This window comes from Numida meleagris, chromosome 4 (genome assembly GCF_002078875.1).
Source record: "Numida meleagris isolate 19003 breed g44 Domestic line chromosome 4, NumMel1.0, whole genome shotgun sequence".
NCBI classification, from domain to species: Eukaryota; Metazoa; Chordata; class Aves; order Galliformes; family Numididae; genus Numida; species Numida meleagris.
In genome coordinates, this window is record NC_034412.1 from 16,136,223 (window position 1) to 16,161,396 (window position 25,174).

The 25,174-nt window shown below is 41.1% G+C and overlaps 1 protein-coding gene across 1 annotated transcript; it reads left to right on the top strand.

Annotated features, from left to right (window-relative positions):
- WDFY1 (WD repeat and FYVE domain containing 1) lies at positions 624-25,100 on the top strand. Its single transcript, XM_021393767.1, has 12 exons — positions 624-851; positions 6,737-6,804; positions 7,756-7,829; positions 8,984-9,038; positions 10,338-10,488; positions 13,095-13,207; positions 15,775-15,901; positions 17,384-17,489; positions 19,739-19,840; positions 20,580-20,710; positions 21,347-21,455; positions 22,166-25,100. Exons 1-12 carry the CDS (start codon positions 715-717, stop codon positions 22,223-22,225), a joined length of 1,233 nt encoding a protein of 410 aa, XP_021249442.1. The 5' UTR covers positions 624-714; the 3' UTR covers positions 22,226-25,100.

Genomic DNA, 25,174 nt, shown 5'->3' on the forward strand with positions numbered 1-25,174 from the left:
ACACAGTGTTGTCATGCTTCTTATATTTGATGTTGTTTTCATGGTAATAAATTGGAGGCATTGCTTTCACAGCAACCAATGTATATTAACACACTAACATTTCCATTTCACCATACCTTTCCAATACACAATTAGCCCTGAGCCAGGGATTGCCTTCCCTGAGCTTTTTCTGGCTGCTACACTCTCTTAAATATTTCACCTGGTCTTCTCATGCACCTAGATCCCTCTAATTAAAAAGTACCAGCTCTGGAAAGGTGCTTGTGCAACAGGGGGCTGAATCAGCTGCTTTGCCCTAGGGGCACTGTGAGAATCAGCTAATTACAAAGGGCAGGCCCCGAGCATCCTCCGGCCCCATCCTCCCACGACGGCTGAGGGAAGGAGATGGCCGCTCCCCCCACCCCCGCTGCAGGCCGGGGGCTTTCCCTCAGCCTGGCGCAGGCTGAAGCAGTGGCCCGGCTCCCGCTGCCAAGCGTCCCGCAGCGCCCTCTGGCGGCCACGCTGCAGCACGGGACGCCTTGACGAAAGGCCTTGTCCCTCAGCGCAGCCGCCCTGCGAAACGCGGCCGGCGGGAGAGGCGGGCTAGCTCCTCTACTCTAGAGTGTACGGCCGCCGCGCACCGGACGCTACGTCAGCGCGGGGCGCGCGCCGCTACACGGCACAGCTCGGCCCGGCGGGGCGGTCCGCGCGCCGTCAGCTGAGGGGCGCCGCGCCAACATGGCGGCGGAGATCCACTCGCGGCCGCAGAGCAGCCGGCCCGTGCTGCTCAGCAAGGTAGAGGGGCACCAGGACGTGGTGAGCGCCGCGCTCCTTATCCCCAAGGAGGACGGCGTCATCACGGCCAGCGAGGACAGGTAGGGGGCGGCCCGGCGCGCCCAGGCCCCGCGCAGGGCAGGAGGAGGCCGGGGCTGGGGCTGGGGCTGCGGCTGCTCCGTCGGGGCGGGCGGCGCGGATGTTGCAGGGGGATGGTCCCTGGCCGGGGCAGCGCCGCGCACCGTGCCCGAGGCGCGTGGCCGTGACTCCTCGCCCGCAGCCGTCGGGAAATCAGTGCAGCTGCGCTCTGCCGGGGGATAACGCCCTGCGAGGGGCCCTCGGGGTGCGGCAGCGCTGGGGCAGGAGTTTGTAACGGCGTTAAGTAGTTACGGAGACCCAGTGAAAGCGGGAAGGAGGGAGCGGGTAGCACTGAGGGCGGCCGTAGAGAACAGGAGGCGGCTTGCTGCCTCGGCGCTGCGGGGAGGGACTGTGAGCATGACCAGGGCTGGGAGAGGCCTCGGGAGCGCTCCTGTCCGAAACCTGAGGCCGTGTTTGAGACGAGCACGTTATTTAGCGCTCAGATAACTTTACCGTTTTACTGTCTGACCGTGCATTATTTCCGTATGAATTTTTTCCTTGAAAAGCTTGACCCTAGTGGGCGACACAGTTGGGTACCTGTGTTAAAGTCAGCTAGACTTTCTGGCATTTATTGTGAGGTCCAAAAGAACAAACAGAACAGCTTAGCAGCAGCGCAGCCTGGTTTTGTAACCTCACTGGTAGGCAGGGCATTCAGGCAGGAGTGGGGTGGGGTAAGTGCTAACTTGTCCTGCTTTAAATGAAATTCACCAGTCTTCTGCTATTGAAGCAACAAAGTGTGTACAGGACATGTTACAATACACCTGCATGGATAAAGCAGAAACTCGGCCATGCTTGTGATGCTTCTCAGTGACCTGACAACATGTATCTGCTATTAAAGAATGTAAAGCTGCCACAGTGCTTATTGAAACTGATTACCAGCACTTCTGAGAAATCTGAGTGCTGGTCTATCGCCATGTCTCTGAAGAGGTGGTGAGAATGTATTGTTCATTGGCATGCTTGGAATTACTTGCTCACAAGTGCTAGCTGAGCTTTCTAGAAAAAAAGCACTAAGAAGTAGTTTAATTTGGCAAAAGGCAGACATAACAACTAGCTTCTGCTTTTGGTTTCTATTTATCATGTAGGGAAAATAAAATCAAAACAGTTCTTAAAGGGCTAATTGGATTTATTCCCCTCTGCCTTTTTTTTTTTTTTTTAACTTCGTGAAGATTAGCATGTTTCATTCTTAAATGAGCTATCAGTCATCAGGAGTGGAGTAAAAGCTCACTGCTGCATGCTTAAAGCCCGTTAAGTTTGGGATAACTCAAGCCAGAGACATCCTTACATCATCTAAAGGCTGTTTGAGAATGGTTTTCTGAAGTACTTGGAGTCAGGCTTCTGTTCCCAAACAATATTATTTTGCAGATTGGGTGCCTGTTGTGATAGGCCTTCAGAGATGTGCTCTGAAGTGGTAACTCCTGGTCCTGAGGAACCAGTGTTAGAGTTATACCACCATCTTCTTGGCCGCTTGGTCTTCTTCCTAAGCTTCCAGGGTGCTGGAACAGCATTAGCAGGGTCTGAGGATTAAAGGCATGTGTGCTTCTCAAACCGAGCAGCTGAATATTGTTAAGTGTTAAACATTTTCATTATCTTAAACTGCAGGGTGTCATACCGTGCAAAGTGCATACTAAAAGGTATGCCCTTTGGAAAACACGTAAGGGAAACATTGAGTTTTGTGATCCTGCAGAACACAGGGAGCGGCACCTGCCTTCTCAGGGTTTGATTCTGCAGCTTAGCAATTTTCTGCCATGTAAAAAGGTAAACAGCTTTCTGTGCTCGGTACTCTCTATGTAAATTCATCAGGATTTAAATTCTGACCCTCTGAAGGAACAGTACTCATTGCCATGGCTCAACAAGAGGCAGTCTTTGCACCCCGTTTGCAGCAAGCTGAGATGTTTGCCTGCATGAAGTGATTCTGGCTTTGGCTGAAAGATGGTCTTGGTCTCTACCCTCCCCGCAGAAAAAAACTCTGCAATCTGTCTTGGACAGCAGGTTTGGGATGAGACTGAGCAATCTCTTCTTTGTTCAACCTGTGTGTGCATGGTGTAGGTGGCTTTTCAGTGGCAGTATGGGTTGAATCTTAACATGCTTGCACTGAGTTTGCTTTGATGTGCTTCGCGAGGAAGAGGTGAGGAAGTAGTGATTCTGAAGAGCTCACTTCTGGATTAACCCTGACAAGAAACTGAGTGGTACAGGCTGGCAGAGGCCTGTGAAGAGAACAGAGGCTGCCGTCCACCTTTGGCGTGTGTTAATTTCTGAGAGGAGCTTTGCGCTCCTGAAGTTAAATTCTTGCAGGCAGGCGTAGCGAGGGAGTTCGCTGAGATCTTTAAGCTTTCAGGCTCTGCTTGTGGTTGCCTTGATCGGAGGTATCTCCCACAATACATCAAAGCCTACTCACTCGCGTATCTTTCACCTACGGTTTAATGTGTCATCAAACTTTTTACTCTCCTGTTTGTTCCATAAAAATGGGGCGTAGGTGTTAATGCTGCAGAACAGATGCTGCTGCTAGCAGCAGGCAAATACAGAGTTCAGGAAGCAAAGAGTTGCTATATACAACCCATTTGAGCAGTAAACCAAAACAGTAGGCCCTAAGTATTTTTGATTAAACCTTAATTAGCGAAGGCTGGCAAGCATTTCAGAATAACCGGTCAGAGGAATGTGTTTACAAGTTAGGTAGTGAGGAAAACACTATCGGTGTGCAAACATCCTCCATGAATGTTGTGGATTATCTTCATGAGAAGTGTTGGAGTTCTTTCTATTTCAAGGGATATTTTCTACGTTAAGAAGTAATGGTTCTATTTTTATTTGAGGACACAAAAAATACCACAGCAGGTCTGTGAATACCAATAAAAATCTAGTGTGTTTGAAGCCCCTAAAGAGGCAGGAATACCTGCAGGATTATCTGTGTTTTCAGTGGGGGAATTTACCATCTTTGAAGCTTTCTCAGAAGGTTCCTGACAAGGATCATTACCTCTGCCACTGCAGGCATTTTGCCTGCCCCCAGCTCCCAGGCTATGTCTGAACTGCTTGCAGCATTTTGCTCAGCCTGCTGTGGGTGAGGCCTGGCTGCACGCAGCTGGCTTGTGTGCCTTCTCAGGTCTGAGAAGGAGCGTGGGCTGCGTGGCTCTGTGATGGTCAGATCTCTGCGCTTGACCTTCGTGTCCTTGTTCTCAGCAAACAAACGGCAGGATAAATGTTTCCCAGCTGTAGCTGGGGATGATGAGGGATAGTAAGCTAGTGTACAAGCCCCTCTGTGCGGCTGGGTGAAGGTTCTGTATTGATAGTGACCTAACAGGCTCCACAGAGTTTCTAGCATACCCGAGTGCTGGTGCTCTGTGACCATCAGCAGCTGCCGTTGCATTGGAATTGCTGCTTAAATTGCAGTATTTGTTTTTCTGGTTGTGGGATTTAAATGTTGGTCAAAACTAATGCTTTAGTGAGCAGAAATCGACAAAAAGCATCAACTGCCGGCTCCATCCTTGAACTTGCATTGCACCGTGGTTAAACCAGATTCCTTATGCTGTTTTGGGAACATAGTCAATAGCAGCCTGCATACTTTTACTGTATTTCGACTGCCAGGAAAATGCAGTCTTCTGTTCCTGCCAGAAAACCAACTGTTAGTGATTGATCTCAGGTAGAAAAGCAGTTGTTAGTGGTGTGAATGTGTTCGAAAGATGGGACTAGTGTAGCGGCATAGTACCTGTACCTCTGTACTGGAACAAGTTGGGATTTGCCTGCTGATCTTCCACCTCTTCTTTTTCTCTGACATGTGCATTTGGCTTTAGAGGGCAGCGTATGTTGCATGAGCCACAAACGTTGTAGGAATGCTATAGGATTTTCTTCTCCCTGTTCAACCCCCAAACTTTCTCTCCATCGCTATCTGTTGCTTACTTGTTCTGTTAATGAAACATTGGGAAACTAAGAAAATCACTAGAAGTTGGTAAGGCCACGTTCAGTGTTGCTTCAAGATGGTTTTGTGTTTTGTATTACTAAGAAACAAACAAAACCCCTTTGAATCGCTCTTCCATGAATAATAACCAATATAGGAGGAGTTTACAAGCCTTTAAAAAAAAAAATTCTTCCCACCACTCTCAAATATCCCCAAGTTTTTTGTAATTTAAAAGGTGTGTGTCTGTCTGTGAGTGATCCTTAATGGATTTTGACATTTTTACATCCATACTGAGACTACCTTCAAACAAACCTGTGTCTTTCTAGGCCCTTAATAGGGAGCGCATGTAGAAAGGTGAGTAGCAGCCAGCCTTTTCTGGTACTGAGCACAGGGCCTGTTCGTTAAATAAAAACCAGGTTCTGAGCAGAACTTGTAGAGCTTTTTTAGTTCTTTAAGCTAGAACTGGTATTTCACAAATGAATTCTCCTGAGGAAAAGGAGACAGGCCCTAGCTATGGATCTGTAGGAGAGAGAACTGAGAAGTGGGGTTTTTACGCAGGCTGTTAGTGAACTGCTATGGGCAATCTCTTCAGATTTTGCTGAGAGCTTTATATAATTAGATAGAAAGCTGTCTCACTGCTTATCCTTGCAAGCATTAATTTAGTGAAGTCTAAAATCTTACTTAAACCAAAGTAAGAAGATTTCAGAAGTTAATTTTGCTGGCTTTGGCAACTGTTTGCTTAGGCTGTCAACTTTAGGAAGTGACCGTATTGTTAATGATGACTGCACGAATTATGCTTCTCAGAAATTTGTTTAGAAAGAACATATCCTTGCTTCCTTCATGTGAATTCCCAGTCTGGTGCAATTGGCCAGAATACCGTGAGGAAACAAAGCTTACTGTGGAAAAATCAACAGTGCATTGTGTCAATTGCTGTAGTAACTCTTAGTCTGTTTACAGCAAAAATAATTACTTGATTTTGGGTAGAAGTGAAAGAGTTGCGTTAGTATGGGTGTAAGCTACCATCAGAGATGTTCAGGACAGCTTAGTTTGAGTATGATGAAGTGGTTTAACTGCTTGAAAAAGCTAACCTCTGCTACAGCTGGCATTGGCATCTAAGGATGACGTGGATGCATGTTGCTGGGAAGTGGTGGCTGAGGTGTTAGCTTTTTGACCGTGAAGTAAATCCATACCATGAAGGTATGGGTTAGAGTAAGGAGGAAGTAATGGTTTTTAAGAGACAATCTTAATGGGAAGTATTAAATGAACTGGAGTAATATGCACTTGCCACTGAACCTGGTGGAAAAGTGTATTTTCAAAAGCTGAAAATCTTAATTGTTTTGAGGCAGTGCGTACTCAGCTGCAAAGATTTCATCTTTTAGGAGAGGGAAGTAGTACATTAAGGTCATGGGTATTGTCTGCTTTGTTTCCTGAGTTGTCTCTTAAAGGAAAGCTCCTATGGGAATTACAAAATTAGAGTGCTACCATTGCATCTTCAACCTGTTCTAAAAAGTTCTAGCTCTGATGTAAGATACTTGTTGTCTTCTATGCAAATGTTGTTAAACTCTTACTAATGATCTGATGTGGTTTAGCAAATCCATCCCTGATTTGAAGTCTCTTGAAATTGTTTCCAGGTACCTATATTTTCAGATCACTTAGGCTTCCATTTAGGAATGAGGAAGTTCAATTTAAATAGTAACAAAGAAGACACACAGCAGTTTGGAGAGGATGTCTCAAGTAGACCTGTAGTAACTTTAACACTGTCTGCATGTGTGCTCTTAATTTGTTGATGTAAGTTCCCTTCAAGTGTATCTATTGTAGCATTGTGTTTAATTGACGCTAACTTTCTACTTCACTGCTGATTCTCTTGTATCCCTGGAGCTGATATTTAAGTAATAAACTGGTTCAGATGCAAAAGGTGATGTTACTTACAACTGTCTTCTCCCCACTCTTCCCACAACACAGAACAATACGAGTATGGCTAAAGAGAGACAGTGGACAATACTGGCCCAGCATCTACCACACCATGTCATGTAAGTAAAATGCTGGAAATGGTAAGTGATGGCCAAGCGTAGCAAACTTCTTTCCTTAAGCACTGGATTCACTTGGTGACCTTTAATCTGGGAACTTTGCTGGAACTCTCCCTCAGGCTTTAATTTGAAACTAGCTGTGTTCTGTTATGAACCACATCCTTCACCAGGTAAATTGCTGTATGGATCTGCTGCTGAAGATGTTTTAAATGCTGGCAAATAGCTCATCAGCTGAATAGGTAAACTTTTCAAACTGTTAACTGAAGGAATATTCTCTGCTCCCCAAGGTATATATTTTTTATTACTTTTAAACATTTAGATAATTAAGAAAGTAATATTGAGTAGCTGCTTCGGTTCTGTGTTGAGTGTCAGTACTAGGCATCACCTAGCGTGAATGTTTCACTATAGTGAAACATTATATTTATGGCTCTTTAATGTAGAATTCCTGCCTAGATACCTATCATATATATAAAAAGACAGAATACCATGATGAAGTAAATAATCAGTAAAACCAAAGATAGTCATTCCAAAGACAATTTCTGAAGTAATTTGTATTCAAATATTAAATGAAGACCAAAGAATTGGTCTCCCTGATGTTCTGTGTCTTATCAGCTGTAGACCGAGTAGCCTAGGATCTAGATTAAAAATGCCAACTGTAATCTTTTTTTTCCTGATAGCTGGTCTGAACTACAGCAATTATTCCATTTGTCAGTTCTGAAAATAGACTATTCAGATTGAGCTCTAAAAAGATTTTTACAGAATAAAGCATGTCTGTAGTGATAGATTTGTCCCTAATCACTGCAGTGTTCCAGACTGTCCTGTAGCTTTAAAACTTTAAGTACACTTAAGGCAATGTTTTCTGAGATGTTAAAAAAGATGATATTGGTTTAGAACACTGTGTTCTTGTAGTTTTCAAGTTAAGCAACTTCAATGGGCTTGCTCTTTTTTTGACAGCTCCATGTTCAGCCATGGCTTATCATCATGACAGCAGGAGAATATTTGTAGGCCAGGATAATGGAGCCATCATGGTAAGTAGCTTGACTTTTCTTCAGTATGTGGATCAGAATTGCTTAGATTGTCTGGGAGCATCAAGTGTTGCTGGCAGCTGATAATTTATTTCCCTTCTTTTTGGAATGCAGTTATTACTAAATGGCTGAACTCCTTGACAGTTCACCTGAGTTGCGTATTGGAGGACTGCAAAGAAGGATTTCCCTGTCTAGATGTGAGCTAGCCAGCCTCAAGAAATCACTGAGGCATTAGTGTAGCAATGAGCCTGGATTATTATGCTTTGTAGGGAATTATTTTGAGAAGTACATTAAGTTGGGTGAAGTGCCCTGGTGGTACGCGAACAGGGACTGTGATGCAGCTAGCTTGCATCTGTTCAGAAGTATTGATCTGCCTGTATCTAGTCACATGTGTCACTCTGAATTGACTTGCTGCAGACCTTTTCATGATACTGAAATTTCTCATCCTGAAAGGATGAGAGATGGGGTTAGGTTCAATGCATTCCTTCTCTTGTGCGTATAGAGAAATATGTCTTTGTCTTCTTTTAGAGAAGCAGTCTTTCTGTTTTCCTATACACCAACTGTAATTTCTCTTCTGCTCCTGGAGAGTGGGTACAAACAGCAGAATAAAAAGCAAGTTTTTATTCTTCCCATCTTTTCTTGGCAAAGGAGAGGAAGTCCCATGACTTTCAGATATTTTAGTGGTTTCTTTTCTCTTTGAAGATAAGGTCAGAATGATTAGTGTTCTATAGGGAGACAGGGTATTAAGTGAATGTCAGAAATACAAGTAGTTAACTATCACTAAGCTAAAACTTTAAAAAATTGTGTGTGTTCTAATGGATCAAATAGAGAATACTCTCACTTAAATTTGTCACATCATTAAGAAGTCTCAGATCTTTAAATCAAAAATACAGCAAGATGGAGTTCTGTTTGTTCCTGCTGGGGGCTAATGAGATCTCATCTCCTTCTACAGTATTTCCTCAGAAAATACTCCGTGGTAAAAATGCATGTTAGTATAATAACTGTAATTTGAAGTTGGCATGTCAGCGTCCTCTGCGTCAGCCCTAGAAACTGCTGCTATCCAAATTCTGTTCTATGAGGTTATTGCTCTTTTTGTGTGTGCCATTCTTTCCACTGTCACTGTATCATCTTTGCTAACAGTTCCACTTTGATTTCAGGAGTTTCATATTTCAGAGGACTTCAATAAGATGAACTTTGTGAAGACCTATCCAGGTGAGCTGGTAACCAGTGTCTATACTAATATATGTATGAAAGAGGGGCTTCTAAAATGCTTGGGAAACTGGGCGGTGTCTCAGATTTATAAAGCTTAAATACTCTTCCAGTTGTCACTTAGTTGGGAGTAACTACCGTAAGATAAACATTGTTATTGAGTAATCTTCAGTCAGCTGAGTCTGAATTGCAGTCATTACCAGAGTTCAATGCATCATTAGCTTGCACATGTAATGAACCGTATCTAACGAGTTCAGATTTTACTCTTGACGTGACATAGCTATACTACATGAATGTGTAGGGTGCTTTCTAAAGATGTGCCTCGATATTTGCAAGTTCCATTGTTACATTCTGTAATCACTGGGCTAGATTACTTCTAGCTTAAGGTGAGAGTCTCTGCCTTCTCTGTCTTTTGGGAGAGCAGTAGGGGTGAAAAAGACCTTTCCTGGCACGTGGGAAATAGGGATTATTTTAGGGTTTATGAAGATGATATTTTCAGCATTTGTGCATCCTCGAAAGAAATAGAAAAACATGATTGCTGGTTAAAATTGGAGTAATAATGTGGAGGGCCTGATGGAGAATCTTTAAGAGCTACAGATTATGTAGTGGAACAAAGTACAGTGTGTCTTGTGACTCCCTGACACCAATAGAAGCAATGTTCTTGCTTACAAGAACAAGGCCTTGTTCTTAAAGCGACAAGACTCCCTTTATGCTAAAGTAGATGACTTGTCAACTCATTCAATAGAATAGTTACATCTTAGGGGTCAGGAGACAGTTCTTTCTAAAGCTCATGTAACTTCTTGCTTAGTGGTAGCATTCTAAACAAAGCCAGTGGGATTTGGTTGTTTTCATGGGTACCAGTTTGAATGCTATGGATTAGATAGACTTTCAGGTGCTTAAAAGAATGAGTCTGAGTATAGCTCCACTGGGATCAGGAAAGAGGCACTTAAAACATTTAAGCTTTTTAGATGTGCTATATTATTCCCAGCGAGTCCTTGCTTCCTAACTAGAGGAAGCTGAGGGTTTATCTGCTGCTTAATCAGAGTGACTTGGGTATCTGGGCTGAACTCAACTTTTCCCTCTATGGGAGAAAGGCTTAAGTCAGCTGGTTGGCACTTAAGCTATTCATAAGGCGTATACCGAACAGGACAATTCTAGCCTTTTACATTAGCCTATAGGCAATTACAACGTGATGGTAGAACATTGCTCAGATATCATCTTTGACCTCTGTCTCTCAGCACATGAACACAAGAACGCATCAATTTCTAGGAAAAACTAGCCAGAATCTTTTTCTTCCCACAGCTCATCAGAATCGAGTGTCTGCTATTACCTTCTGCCTGACATCAGAGTGGGTTATCAGCACTGGTCATGACAAGTGCGTCAGCTGGATGTGTACCAGGAGTGGGAGTATGCTGGGGAGACACTACTTCACCTCTTGGGCTTCATGTCTACAGTATCCTTTGTAAACGATTGGTGCCCAGAAACTGGAAAAGTACTCTGTTTAGCTCCTTTAGTTCCTTCCTTTTTATCTCAAAAGCTGGCGTTAAAATCTCTTGTAAGTCTGCAAATCTTTATTTGATGTGATGTTAAATACTGCTGCTTCTGTGCTTCTGTTAGCTTTTGTTAGATTGTAGAAGAGATGCTGTGACCTTGAGTTGTAGAAACCTTAATGTGTACTGTTCCTAATTTTGAGATGTTGGTCTGTAGCGTCTTGTGAAAATTTCTAGTAACTGTCTCTGCAGCTTGGCCTGTGTTCTTTCCAGTCAAGTCACTTAGGACACCAATGCACACTAGCATCTGTTGAACAATCTGTAACCTACAAGTCAGATTGAGACTTCATTCATTACTACTAGTAATTTGTCTGTGCAGTTTGCTTTTCTGCAAATTGCTTTTAACTGCAATGTTTGTAGCTTAAGAATTCTTACTGTCTTTTTATCTCGAAGTACTTCAGGGTGTTCTTTACCCTATGTAAAAGACATATAAACCCAATAGTTCATATGTCAAAACTTCTGAACATGAGTTTAAATCCCATAAATCCTAAAACTATTTTTATCGCTTGTTTAATGGTAGCAGTTTAGACATGGCCCTGCAGTGACTGGAGGTACTGGCAGATGTATGAAGATTAGTGGCAGTGAAGTTGTAGAACTGGTTTGATTCAAAATGTGAAGGAGATCAACTACATCTCTTTAAAAGAAAAAATAAAAAAAAATCTGGAATTACTATATACCTGCGTTGTGCTGAGAAGCTAGGAGGAAGGCTAGCTGCTTGGTTGCCAGCAGCTTCTCTTGCATTGTGGGGTCTGATCTGTGCAGACCCTACCTTACTGACAGAAAAGCTGACAAAGCTGTATTTCAGTTGTTTTGCTCATTGTTGCTATCCTTGTTCCAGAAGTCAGGGTTTTATGTCCTGCAAACATTACACATGCTGCTCGCCTCGGCAGAGTGTAGCACAGAATTGAGTTAATACTGGTGTGCGTATTATGCGACTTGCTGGTGGAACAGTTTGATGCTTCAGAGCCTCCCTGAATGCCATAGGTTTTCTAGTTAAGACTTCTGTAAAGACTGGAGCAGTTTATCATGAAGAGAAAAGCATATGACCTTTTCTATGAAGATCAAGGTAAATTTCCACTGAAGACTGGCATTTGAAAATACATTCAAATTGATCGCGCCTTTGACTTCTGTTTGGAAGAACTGGCTTTCTGATGTGACTGCTAGTTGCTTGATTTCCTCTATCAGGAGGATCCTTGGTATTCATTTGTTAATGATCCTACATGTAAGCTTCTGAAAAACACAGCAGAGTGCCTCTTCTTTAATGGATTAACAGGGATTATGCTAGCATGAACTTCCAAGATGAGGAAAGGATCACACATTCAGGAACTTAGTGGATTTGTTGAAAGTGACTCATTTGTCTCAGGATTTCTGTAGGCTTAAGAGATTCCAGAATGCTGTTAGATTGCAAAACCTCTGCTTTTTCACTTGTGGTAGACTTCTTGGTACTCTTACTTCTTAAAATTAGTCTTTTCTGTTGTGGGGAATAGACTACATTGCTAGCAACTGCTTGTGGGTTTTTTTGTGTGGCTCCAAAAGGATGGATGAGTTAATACACAACTCTTGGGTTATGTGGTGTCAGCTGTATGGGGTTTTTCTTAGTTCTTATTTCCTGAATAATGTAAGTCTTCTAGAGGTGGCAAATGATTTAATTCCATCCAGCTTCCTGTCCTTCAGTTTTTGGAAACATTAGTCATGTGGTAAGAAGAATGGAATATCTGAAAACTGTTGTGATGTCTGTTACTTTTGCAAAGCGTGTGACCTAGTTAATAGATTCTATTAGGATGTATTGTGGCTTTTATGACAGTGTTTCGTGACAGAACCCTTTCTGAAATACTATTCTATCTTCAACAGTGTGTTCAAGAACCTGCATCAGGAATCTTGAAGTGGAGAGCAGAGAACATAAATTAGATGATCTCTTGTTTTTTGTAGCTAGAACAATGGGAATACGCTTCTACTTGTAAGGTAAACTAGCTGTGGATGGTCAACATCCTTGAATTTAGCTTTTCTATTCTGGGGATGCTAACCAGGATAACATTCTAGGAAACTGAGAGTTTGTAGGGACAATTACTAGATCTAAATCTGAATAGCACCCTGTGACCAATGAAATAATTCTACTGGTAGCTCTGTAATACAACAAGCAGCCTAAGGCGTCTCTTTTGGAAGATCACAAGCGTGTTCAATAAAAATGTACTAGAAATTGTTTAAATCTACTTAGATTGTCTTCAGCAATGGGATGGATTACCTCACGGCTTCTCTCATGGCTTATGTCTGTTGTTTTCCATACTGTGTTAGTTGCGTATGTAGGGAAGAGTGAGAAGAGAGAAATGAAAAGCATTAAGCTAATACAGCTTCCAGCCCTCTTAGAAGCAGTTGTGTCAGTATTTATCTGGCATACTAAGATGTTCTTTTCCAATTTGTTTTGACTTTATAGCTGACATGTATGCTGTATGTTTCAATCTCTTAAAATACTTCTAAGAACAAATAAGATTTCTCCTTGATTGATGTTCAGATATGATTATGAAACTCGGTATGCATTTGTTGGTGATTATTCTGGACAGATCACTCTCCTGAAGCTTGAGCAGAACACATGTTCAATTATCACAACACTCAAAGGGCATGAAGGTAAAGTAACTCTTTCTCTTGATTCCTCTGGACCCAGGTTCTAATGCCTAGTTGTAAATCAGGATGAGACGTTTGGTTGGACATGCACCTCTTAAGGATACGTACCGTGTAAACAACTAGTACAGCATAGTAATCAGAAACTTTTCTAAGCTGCACAAGATAACTTCTTAAGGAAGAGATGTGTTCTTGTTGTAGGGAAATCTTAGTCCTGTATAGACTTACAGGTACTTTTATTGTAGATGAGAAAGGTAAACATGTATTCAGTTAAGTGCAACTTATCCACTAGATGGCCACCTTTAAAAACCTTTAGTCTCCTTAGCACTAAAGAGAAAGAACTAGAATGTGTTTCTTTTTCTTTTCTTTCTTTTTTTCCCCTGCAGATCTAGTGTTAATATAATGCTTAAAAGTAACTTGAGCAAACCTAAATGTAGATACTAAAAAGCCATTTAATTCTGCCCAGTGAGGGTCCTCCCGCTCTGGTCATTCAATTATGAGACTTTATTTTGTCTTTCTGTGTTCAGCAGAAGCTAAGCTATATGCAAGAAATTTAGAGAACCTTCTGGAATCAAATATCTAGTCAAAGACAAGTGTCTCATCTTATGTAGTATAGCTGAAGCCCTTATAAGATGAAGAACCAAGTAGTCTGTAACATGATATGGAGCCAGTATCTGTAGTAATGAGTAAGGCAAGAATGCAAACTTACAGAAGGAATGTATAATTTACTAATGTGCTGAGGGAAATAAGACAATAACTATTGTGATACTGACAACTTTCATTATCAGCTAACTAATTTGCATTTGGGTAGGGCTGAATTTACATGGTCATGAGTATCCGGCCCACTGGAAAAGGCTGTCTTTTCTAAGAGATAGAGTAGACTTTGTTAAAGCTATGTAGACTCCTGCTTTGCAGATGACTGTGAAATGACAAAGCCAGCTTTGAGTAGGAAAGGCAAATTGAAATTTTCAAATGATAAGTGCATCTCTTGCTTCCAAGCAGTTTCAGATTGCTTCAGTTAAGTGCAGAATAATCCTCCTGGCCCTGCATTACCTCTGTATGTATTGCAGCAGTCTGTATTCAAACGCATCTCCTTGATAGATGGTATTGTTAGTCTGGAAGCAGCGTGTCTGGATGTCACAGTGCATATAATGCATATGCTATCTGTTGAGTTGCAGTGAGCTTTCAAGCACTGTCTGCATAGCAGACAGCTTTGGCTTATGTATACATTTCTTAAGAGTACTGTGGTCCTCAAAACTAAGAACTGATCTAGTATAGAAGTTGGTTAATCTAGAGACAGAAACAGGTTTTTCTTGCATCTCCGTAATTTGAGCTCTTCCATCTTTTTTTTTTTTCCCCTTCTTAAAGCAAAACAGATTGTGTAGCCTATTTCCCAGGTATCTGTGTAATATCCCCTAGGCCTGGTAACTCTACACCTGAATGGCAGCTAGTTCTCTGAGTACAGCTGTGTGTGCTAGACTTCAAAGGTCTCATTCCGACTTGTTTCCTTTCCAGTGCTTGCTTTAACTTTGACTTTGTAAGCAAGCACTGTTTACTTTGCAGTTTAAATGGCGTTAGAGCTTATCCCTCAAAAGTCAACTTCCAGAATTCTCTGTATTTTATAGGCCACTCTGTGTAATGCTGAAAATAACATTTAAATTGCCTTGTATGGAACAGGTGGTCACTGTTCTCTGAGATAACTGCTCCCACATGGGTCGGTCTGAAAGCAATAATAGTCCTAAGAGAGACGAGACAGATCTCTTGCTGCAGAGAGCTGGAAGGAAATGGTTTGGGCTATAATTACTTTTCATCTTGCTTTCAGATTAACAAGACTTGATAACAACTGAGCAGTGGAAGTGTGCTTTAGCTAAAGGGAAGGGTGTCTGTAAGCAGGGAAAAAAAACTTCCCACAACCGCAAAAACATAGGTGGCATGAGTAACAAAATTAATACTTCAGTCTCCTATCTACATTACCATGCATATAGTGATTTAGCTGTTGGATGACTGAATTCTTCATCTGAATAAGGAGAGGCGCAGTCACGTTGGGCCTTCTGAAAGTGATTTTTGTAGTTTAGTACATAGTGTCCAAATTTACTAACAGACTCCCAGTTTAATGGTCACTTAGTTTCTTATTCCAACTATTTTAATGTTAAAAATAGTTACGTAAAGGGCTTGGTTTACCTGTGAATACTGCACACTGGGTCTGCACCCACTGACTGAGCACCTTACTGTATTCTGGATACTACTCTCTGCTTGGAAAGCTTTAACACTTTTCACCTTCCAAAGATCACATAACAACCTGCCTGCTCTCAAAACCAAGCAGACAAACACAAGGGGCAGAAAACTGGTAACTCTCAAACTTTCTGAAATATGCTTTGCTTCTAACTTTCTTCTTCAGAATGTTTTTTTCTGTCACCAGTTCTTTGCCTCTCTAGCGAGACTACATCTTGCTGTTGCACACTGTCCTTTGCCTTAAGGCTTTCAATATTTGCTACTGTAGTAAGGGAGTATGTCAGGTTTCACTTTAGTAGCACTTATTCCCTTAGACCTAACTTCAGAATGTTCTTTCATAGGAAGTATTACTTCCCTGTGGTGGGATCCTGTTCAACGGCTGCTCTTCTCGGGTGCCTCTGATCACAGCATTATCATGTGGGATATTGGTGGAAGGAAAGGGAGAACGTTGCTGCTCCAGGGCCATCAGTATGTAATGGTGTCTTGTCTTTTCTGAATATTCTGTAACGGACACAGAGTCCTAGGAAGACTAAACAGCAAAATCTTTTTGAATAATGAAGAGAACGTTTTGCATAACTAAAGACATCTGAGGGAAAGAGGGATAATCAGTACTAGGAAGGCGTTTACTGATGACATTTTTTTGGGCACATTTGGTCCCTCTAAGCCATAGGTAATGAGAATGTGACATAAAAGTAGGCTATAGAAAGAGAGGGGTAAAAGTCCTCAATCACCTTGCTTGAACTTGTACTTAAAGTTGCATGCTTCTGTATTGTAAACACTTCACTGAGTTACTTGTGAGGATCTGTGAGGTGATAAACTGAATTACTGGAGTGGGTCTCTGGACTTCATAAAAGCATGTTACGTCTCCACTGTTCTGTGGATTATGTAGTTGTCTGTATTTAATCAATTCAGTATTTTTGGAGAGACAACACTACCTAGCTGCCTCTTAAATCTAGGGCCTTAATTCAGTCTGACAGACAGTTCACCACTGAAGATAAGTTCTACTTAGAAATGCAGTGGTAGTACAGATCTAGTCTATGTTTAAAGATGTATTCGTATAGTGCATTCTCCTTTTGTTATATTTGTAGATGCCTCCATCCACCTTTGATCAAGACTCATAGCCTTAGCTGTAGAACTCTTGTTAAATCTTGAGGTTTTAGTTTTATGACTTAAGAACTAATAATAGAGTATTGGTTACAAAAGTGTAACTGACATCAGTGACTGGAGGACTTCATACTGCTGTTACTGCTGCATCATGTATCCCGGTGAAGACTTATAAGATTATTAGTTTCTCTTTAAACATCACACTAAGCATCAAACTTCATACTGAATGGGAAAATGAGTTCCGAGAAGCAGAATGGCTTTTTTTTTTTATTAATCTTAGATGTTGCAAATTTTTGAGATCATTTGTTTAGTTTATTTGGATTGACTTTCACTTTGCCGTGACTGTTCAATATTCAGCTGTCTGTCTTATTGGTGAATGCATGCTTTTCTTTGCAACTACAGACTTACTGTGGTTTATTAGCAAAAGTTAGAAGCTCCATCTGCTTTCTAGCTGTATCCTGAAACAAGCGTTTCTCTTGATTTTTCCAGTTGTCTCTGTTTTGGTAAGTGGTTCTCCTTGCTAACACAGTTTGCAACCATGCTCTGAGGCAAATTACACTCAGCTCACTGTCAGTGCTTTCTGCCAGCAAATGTTAATATGGAGCTGTACCTCTGGTATTCTGGTCAAGCCTGTATTAACACCATTCCAGTCAACATCCTGATGCTAGGGTAGCACTTACATGGCAGTATCAATGCACTCATAATCATAGCTCTATATAGACTTAGCAAAAAGTGTTTAGAAATCAGTTTTGGCTTTCTAGGTAACTTTACAATGATGAATCAGGGTTTTCTGGGAAATAAGCTTTATTTAAATGCCTTTGGGTAAATAACGTGCTCTGTTTGCAGTGACAAGGTGCAGGCTATCTGTTACATTCAACTGACCCGGCAGCTAGTATCTTGCTCAGCTGATGGGGGAATTGCTGTTTGGAACATGGATATCAGCCGAGAAGAGGTAAGATCATGCTCTAGGTAAAAGATATAGTTTTATTTTTCCTCTTTGGAGGCTGGCATGGCTTTTCTTGGTCTGTTACACTGGCTGTTTCCCTTGTGTTGCCTGAAACTTTAAGACCGAATGATGTCTTTAAAACCTGCTCTGTTCTAGTGGCTGTCCATACTGCATTGCGATGAGTTGATGTGCAGGACAGGCTTGGGACTGCTTAGCTTCCCATGTCAATGAGACAGCATGTTGAGCCTGGAATGGCTACAGCCCTTGCTGTTGGAACACTCTAAAGTAGGCAAGCCTTTGCAATACAGAAACTGGTACTTCAGAAGTCTTGAACTAAGTTCTCAACTCATGTCAAAGCATATAAAGAAATGATGTTGATTTTGAGATGCGGGTCAAAATGTAGAGGTTCAGTCCATAAAGTGTGTGTTTGTTCTTTTTAAAGACCTCAGAACACATCAACTGAACCTGCCATGCACATTCTCTCTGCATCAATTCATACACACCATAGGAACTGAAAAGATGAATATTACTGCTACCTTTCATTAACCATAGTTGTATGAATTAGCGTTGGTTGTTCCTGTAAGCTGTAGTCAAGGTTCAGCCTTCCCTATCCTGTTGCTTTGTCTTATATACAACTGTCATGATTAAGAACTGTTTTCTGACCTACGCTGAACACACTGAGTGCTGTATGTGATGGTTGTAACATTTTTAGCATGAAAATCTCTCTTCAAAACTTCTGGAGTATCAGTGACTTCGTGCATGTTTGTGATTACAAGCAATTGACTTATTATATGATTAGGAGAACGAGACGTGGCCATGTCTTTCTCTTCTGGATTAAGACAGCTCCGAAATAATGGACAATATTAACACAATTAAAATAATGCAGTTAACTTAAAACAGCTGTGATGTCTCAGAACTTGTTGGAAAAACATAACCAAGCCTAATCCAAAAGCAAAGAAACGAAATATTTGCAGAGTGCTGCATGTACTGCCTTTGAAGGATTAGATAATGAGTTACATTATGGGGTGACTTCAAATAGGCAGTAAGGCACATAAAATTAGAAGACACATTTTTTTTTTGTTTGGAAGGAATGGTAACTCCACTGACAGCTGTACCTATTGATCTTGGGCAGTTCCAACTGTGTGTTAGTAGTAGTGTTTGCAGTCTTGGGGCCTACTTAATGCATGAAAATAAAATAAGAATAAGAAGAGATCCTGCACTTCTGTTAGGGGAAGCTAGGAAGTCAAACTGGTGCCTTTTAAAAAACACTATCAAGTGAAAACAGCTATTGTAAGTAACAGAAACAATACGAAAATTTCACTTGATGGAGTGAGGTTTCCTCTGTTTTCCTCCATACTCCCCAGTTCCCATGCTGGACATGTTACTACCCTTTACAATGTTTTCCACTAACATGGTGGAAGGAAGGGGATGCAATCAAGCTTGAAGGTCTACAGACTGGATATTTGGTATTAATAAAAGTTTATGGTGAGGTGGTGCAACTGACAATGTTATTGTTTTATTACTATCAATAATGGATGTAAGTGAACTGAGGATAAATGCTTCATGATTGTTCCAGCTTTCCTGCTGTCAGGTTTCAAGGAGAGTCACCTCATTGGGTGCTTAAAGTTGTATGTGGTATACGTGTTCCAGTTCAAGTCTATGTGCTTGACTCTCTTTCTATCCCTTAAAGTATCCAAGTGTGATGAAATGGCGTGAAAGCCCTATTTTCATTTGGTGTAGTGCATTTATGTCAAGAAGATTATGTGCCGGTAGGAGGAATGGTTAATGAAAATGTGGACAGGATGGCAAATGCATATGATTTCTTAATTTTTTTAAACTGTGATCCTAGGGAAGAAGAAAAGATGATTGCTTCCAGAATATGCTTCTGGAATTTGCCTTAGAGGAGCATGACTGCCTTGTCACTTTTACAACTCAGATTACACAAGGCATTGGAAATCATCTAGGCAGCCAAAGCTGCAGTCTTTGAATGTTTGAATTTATTTTTGTATCACGTACAGCTATGGGCTTAAAAAGTGTAGGAGGTGTGTAGCTCTTGGTAACAAATAACTGTAGGACTTGAGATTGTGTTTAGTACTAAACTTCCTGTGTACTGTACCCAAGGTAATCTATTGTGTTAATATCCAGAGCTGAGACAGGGCACTTTTCCAAGTGAAACTTCACTGTGGGTTCTTAAAACAAACTTCCTTGGCTGAGGGAAAAGAATTCTAATTACTTACATCTCTCTTGTTTTATAGGCTCCTCAGTGGCTAGAAAGTGATTCCTGTCAGAAGTGTGAACAGCCTTTCTTCTGGAATATAAAGCAAATGTGGGACACAAAGACATTAGGGTTGAGACAGGTGAGATCACTCATTTGAGTGCTTAGCTGTACTTCAACACTTAAGCAAAAAGCAAACAGAAAATGACTAACACAATTAGATCTTCTATACTGTTAGTATTTTTGCTGCTTTGAAGTGAGTGTTTATTGAGAGCTCACAGCTTTTGGATCATGCTGAGAAACTTTCTAATTCTGTGAGAAGTGTTGCATCAAACTTGTAGCTCAGGGCGAAGAAGGCTGTGCTGGGAGTGCTCGATTGGGTTTCTCTGAATTTTTAAGTGCACTGGAGCTGTGGACAGATATTCCTTAAGCGTTGTGTAAAGTAACACACAATTCCCCATAACTGAGCAAACTGCAGCCTAATGTGTTGTGGAGTACCAAGTTCAGTGAAGCAGTGACGGCCCTTCTTTTACTGGACAACAGTGTGAAACATTTCCAGATATCTTTGTATCTGGACGGTCTAGACAGGCACTGAGGCTCTCTGTTTTTGGCTTTCTTGGACTCGTATTTCCTTGGTTGGCAGTCCAGCCCTTTTTCCTCTGCTCCCATAAGATTGTGAAAGGAGAAGAGATGGGCAGGAAGGATACAGAGGTAAACCTGCTGGTGGCAAGAAAGCCATTCAGAGTTCCAGAGTGTTTTGTTTCAGCTTTAAAGAACTGAAGGCTTCCTTACATGTTGTTACTCAACAAACGTCTGATAAAATGGTCAAGTGGTACAGTGTAATGATTTTTTTGGTTTGTCTTTTGTTTTCTTCCCTGAAGCATCACTGCAGAAAATGTGGGCAAGCAGTATGCGGCAAGTGCAGTACCAAACGGTCAAGTTACCCAATCATGGGATTTGAGTTCCAGGTCCGTGTCTGTGACTCCTGTTTTGAGTCAATCAAGGATGAAGAGTGAGTATTAAGGAGTAATAATTTGAGTGATGCTGCTGAGGTGCTGAAACTCTTGTGCTTGCTATCCATCTTCACATAATGTTATGCAGATGGGTGGTTGATAATGCATCACAGATGCCAGGCTGTATATGCATTACTTTTTGTATGCTTATTGAAAATTGTTTCTTCAACAGTGTTTTTCACAGCCCAACATTATTTTCCTATGCAAGCAAATTGGGTTAGACATCATTTGCTATCTCGTTAGGCAGCATTGTGAAGGAGCACTCTTTTTATCTTGATATCAAAAAGATTTTTGGAAAGGAGGTGCTGTGCCCTATCTGACTCGCAGTAGCCAGCAGGTAAAAATGTAATGAGGAAGAATACCATTATTTACTTAGGCAGTTTCCTACTTCTGCTCTAGCATTTTTAACAGGCAGGGAAGACCAGGAATTGTCACACCTGTATAACTAACTATGCGAGCAATGCCTTAACATGACTCACTGATTTAGTTCTGTCCCCTTTAATAAGTCACTGCAGTTCTTTGGACTGATTTACTAGTACTTAGAGAATTTTCTTGGAAGCTCATTTTGCACTGCTGTAATGGTGCCATCAGATTTCATCTCATGACTGAGTTTTGTTTGACCTGTTCTGTTGCAGCCGTACTTCCCTGGCAACCTTTCATGAAGGAAAGCACAACATTTCACACATGTCCATGGACATCTCCAGAGGACTAATGGTCACCTGTGGGAGTGATCGGATTGTGAAGGTATTCAAGTCCCTCTTTCCTCCATCTATTAGAGAAATTTAGTAGAGAACTGATGTTTCTATTTAGTTTTCTTTCCGACAACTGTTGCTATAAAGCTAACTGTTGTGTGTAGCAAGAATCAGATTTGTTGCAGGCTGTTCTTTGTGCAACTGAATAAGGAAATTATTCATAAGTCCACTGTATAGCGTCTAGATGTCAGAAATGGTTACCATTGGTGTCTTCTGGGTAAATAAACCAGGTGTCAGCAGTAGCAGAATCTTCTAGTGGTCTTAGAGATATGATAAAAAGTGCAGGCTCTGAGCTTCCTGGCTTCTTGGAGCATTGCCACTAAAAGCTCTGTTTATAAAACAGAGACTTGGAAATCAGACTGATGCAGAATCTTGTTATGTTTGAACTATGCATCGTCCGTGCTAGCCAGAACTGAGACTCTTCCAGGCTGTCCCTGTTGTTTTCTAAGTATGTTTATATCAAACTGCATAGCACTTTTAGACCAGGCCTACAGAGAAGTGCTAGAAGGTAAATTTTTCTGAGCCCGAAGTTTGGCTGTTAGTTTGTAAGGCTGGTATACCTCCTCGTCCTCCTCAAATGCAGTTTAAACATGATTTGCTACCTCATGTCCAGGGAGGTCTTTGTCTGCTTCTATGCCTGTTAGAGAAATATCTTTTAGGTCTTATTGTTGCTATATAATTCTCCACGTTATTTTCTTCTAGATCTGGGACATGACGCCAGTAGTTGGTTGCAGCCTTGCAACTGGCTTCTCTTCACGTTGATCTAATACCTGACAGGTTTATGCACCTTATGTACAGCAATATGCACCCAATGAGTGGAATCCTTCTTAAGAATATTACTGCAAACACTGGTTGCTTGATTCTTCTCCTGCTGCTGTTCCAGGATGGACAGTCACCTCTGTAGAGCACAGCTTTTCTGTTGGGCTCACCAGGAATCTCCTTGGTGCGGAAGTGCAGTTTCACAACCTCTCGGACTAATGTAAAATGGCTTACCTGCAATATGACAACTTGATGAAAGGACCTGTTGTTACTTGGTTTACATGTAGTGTTAACAATGTGCTATCTCTGCTGATATATCTTGTACAGATACTTTGTAGCTTAAACTTATCAGAGTAAAATGAGTATAGTACATTCAATTTGTGCAAGTAGTAAAATAATTTATTCTCTCTTCCAAAAAGCAGTTCTGTATAAATACTTTTGAGCAGTCACTGTCTATACTGCCTCCAAAAGGTATGCCGGTTATTCCTATGGAAGGAGGAAATACTTCAAAGTGGCAGGTAGCTTCTTTCAGATGAGATAGTGAGAGAACCTTTGAGCATACAGGATTTCCTTTATTGACTTTCTTGTAGTGTTTGTCTTCCAATTCAGTCACCAGTGAAATCACTTCTGTGGGACAACTGTTTAGGTAGTTGGTAATTCTTCAAGAACACTTCTAGGGTCTTAAGTAGAGTTTTAGCATAGCTAACAAAGTTCTGTAGGTCTTACTAAAATGTGCAGCCCAGCTACTCTACTTTAAAGGTAGGCCATAGGTATGAGCCGTATGCGTTGAGAATTCCATAATACTATTAGAATGGGATGCTAAGTAAGTCTGCCTTGTTAAATGTTATGGCTAAGAAAAAAATGGCCAGCTAAGTCTTAGAGACTTTTTCCTGTGGAAAGGCTGATGTTTCTTTAAATGGTAGGTAGCCTGTCTCTGCTAAAATGCAGCATACATTTAAATACTGCTGTGGTGTTACCTAAAACTTATAAATACTGAGACTTTCCAAAGCAGTAGTTACTGAGATACAGAATAGCTACTGGTTTTTGCCCTGCACCCAAGTCTGTTAATTCTAAGATCTGTATTGATCCTTCCTTATTTCAAAGCTGAGAAGTATGCAGAGGAGCTGGGAGGCTTTAACAGCTGTATTTGGCACACATGGGAAATAACTGAGGATTAGCAATACATTGGTCTGTCAGTTGCATGAATTTCCAACTTTTGAATACTGAAAAGAGAACTTTGAAAGCTCAGGTAATGTGTCAGAGTTCTAAGCTTAGAGCTATTGATGTCTCTGAAAACAGGTGCATATCTGTGAAGATGAAACGTGGGCAGGTCAGCTGGCCCAGAGTAGATAGTGTCGCACAACTGTCAAAGGTATGAGGCGCTTTCTGGCAGAGGACTAGAGGGTTAGACTGACTTTAATGCAGCAACCATCAAGTGGTGCTATGCGTGCTAGTGAGTTCAAGTCCTAGTTGTCTAACTTGACACTAATCTTCACTGGACCATGCTTTAGGCTAAAGTATATGAAGATCATGGTATAACTAATAAACCATGATTCTCTTCTATTTTAAGCCGAAAAGCTGATAGTCTTCAAAAAGGCATTCGAATCCAGAATATGGTAGTTACTGTTATCTTGGATCTGGCTTTGTCTACCTTTCCCTAGCCCTTCTCCAGAAGTTTTGCTAGGAGTCATTTAATTTGACAGATGTGTTAAGCCAGTGAAAAATAAACAAATCTGTCTTTTGTGTCAACCCCAAAAATTGTCTTGCCTTCAATTCAGGATTTAGCACTTATCAAACTGATTTGATTCATCCTTTGATACATGCTGTATAGCTTACATTTTTGGTAAATGTTTATTTCTTCTTATTGAGAGAAAATCGGCTTGTATTAGAAAAAAGTACAGCTTTCTGCTGTGAAGGCCTTCACCCTTGCAAATCAGGAAGGAAGCTAGCTGGTTGTTTGAAGGGAGTAAGTAAGCTCTGATAACACTCTGCATTCACTTTCAGACTTCTTGCTGTCTGGTTTTGGAAGAGAATGAGAGTCTCCTTCCTTGCAGTGTGTAAGGCAGAGCATGGGTTGCATGGAGAGAGCTGTTTAGGATACTACCGTGCTGTGGTAAGGACAATCTGGGGTTGTGTGTTAAGCTGGAAGCTTAGTGTAGATGTGGGATGAATAGCTTTTTTTTTTTTCTTCTCAAACCAAGCATTCTGAAACTCTTACACAAATTATACTGAAGTGTAATAACTCCTTTGCAGCCAGTACTCCTGAGCTTCAGCTTTTTTAGTTCTGATTAGTGAATGTTTCCCAAATCAGCATGCAGCTCCCTCCCCTTTTTTGTGAATACTTCCACTTCTTGACAACCACTTATCTTACATTAAGGTTTTGACACTAGATAATATATTCTCTAATACATATTCTTAAACCTAAGGAATCTATTTTCTATAATTGATATACTTAAATATAGTGTCAGTTCAGATATAGCAAGACAATTATGGCTGCTAAGTCATTAGTCATCTAAATATACTCTTAGTGTTAAACGAGTAATGCTTAGAAACCACTAAAGAGATGGTGTTTTGGTTTATAAACAACTCTCTTGAATACACATTCTCTCATGAAACTGAACATACTTCAACTATGTCAGCTCAAGTGTGCAATTACTGAGAAAGCTTGATTTGAAGCTTTACTAATATTGCTTGTATAACCTCTTTCATTGGGGGCAGGGAAGGGGAGCAAAGGATATTAGTATGTGCTCAGTCTTTACTAGTTGTATTTCTGTACTCTGCATAGTTAAGCGATGCTAGATAAATCTGTCCCTTGCTCCTTCTTGTCTGTTTTTTAAAACTTTGATTACATGTACAATAAAATATTTCTTGATATTCACTTAGTCTATTTGGATGATCCATCTTTTCTTTCATTGTATGAATGAGCAACGCCCATTCTGCACTGTCTCCTTC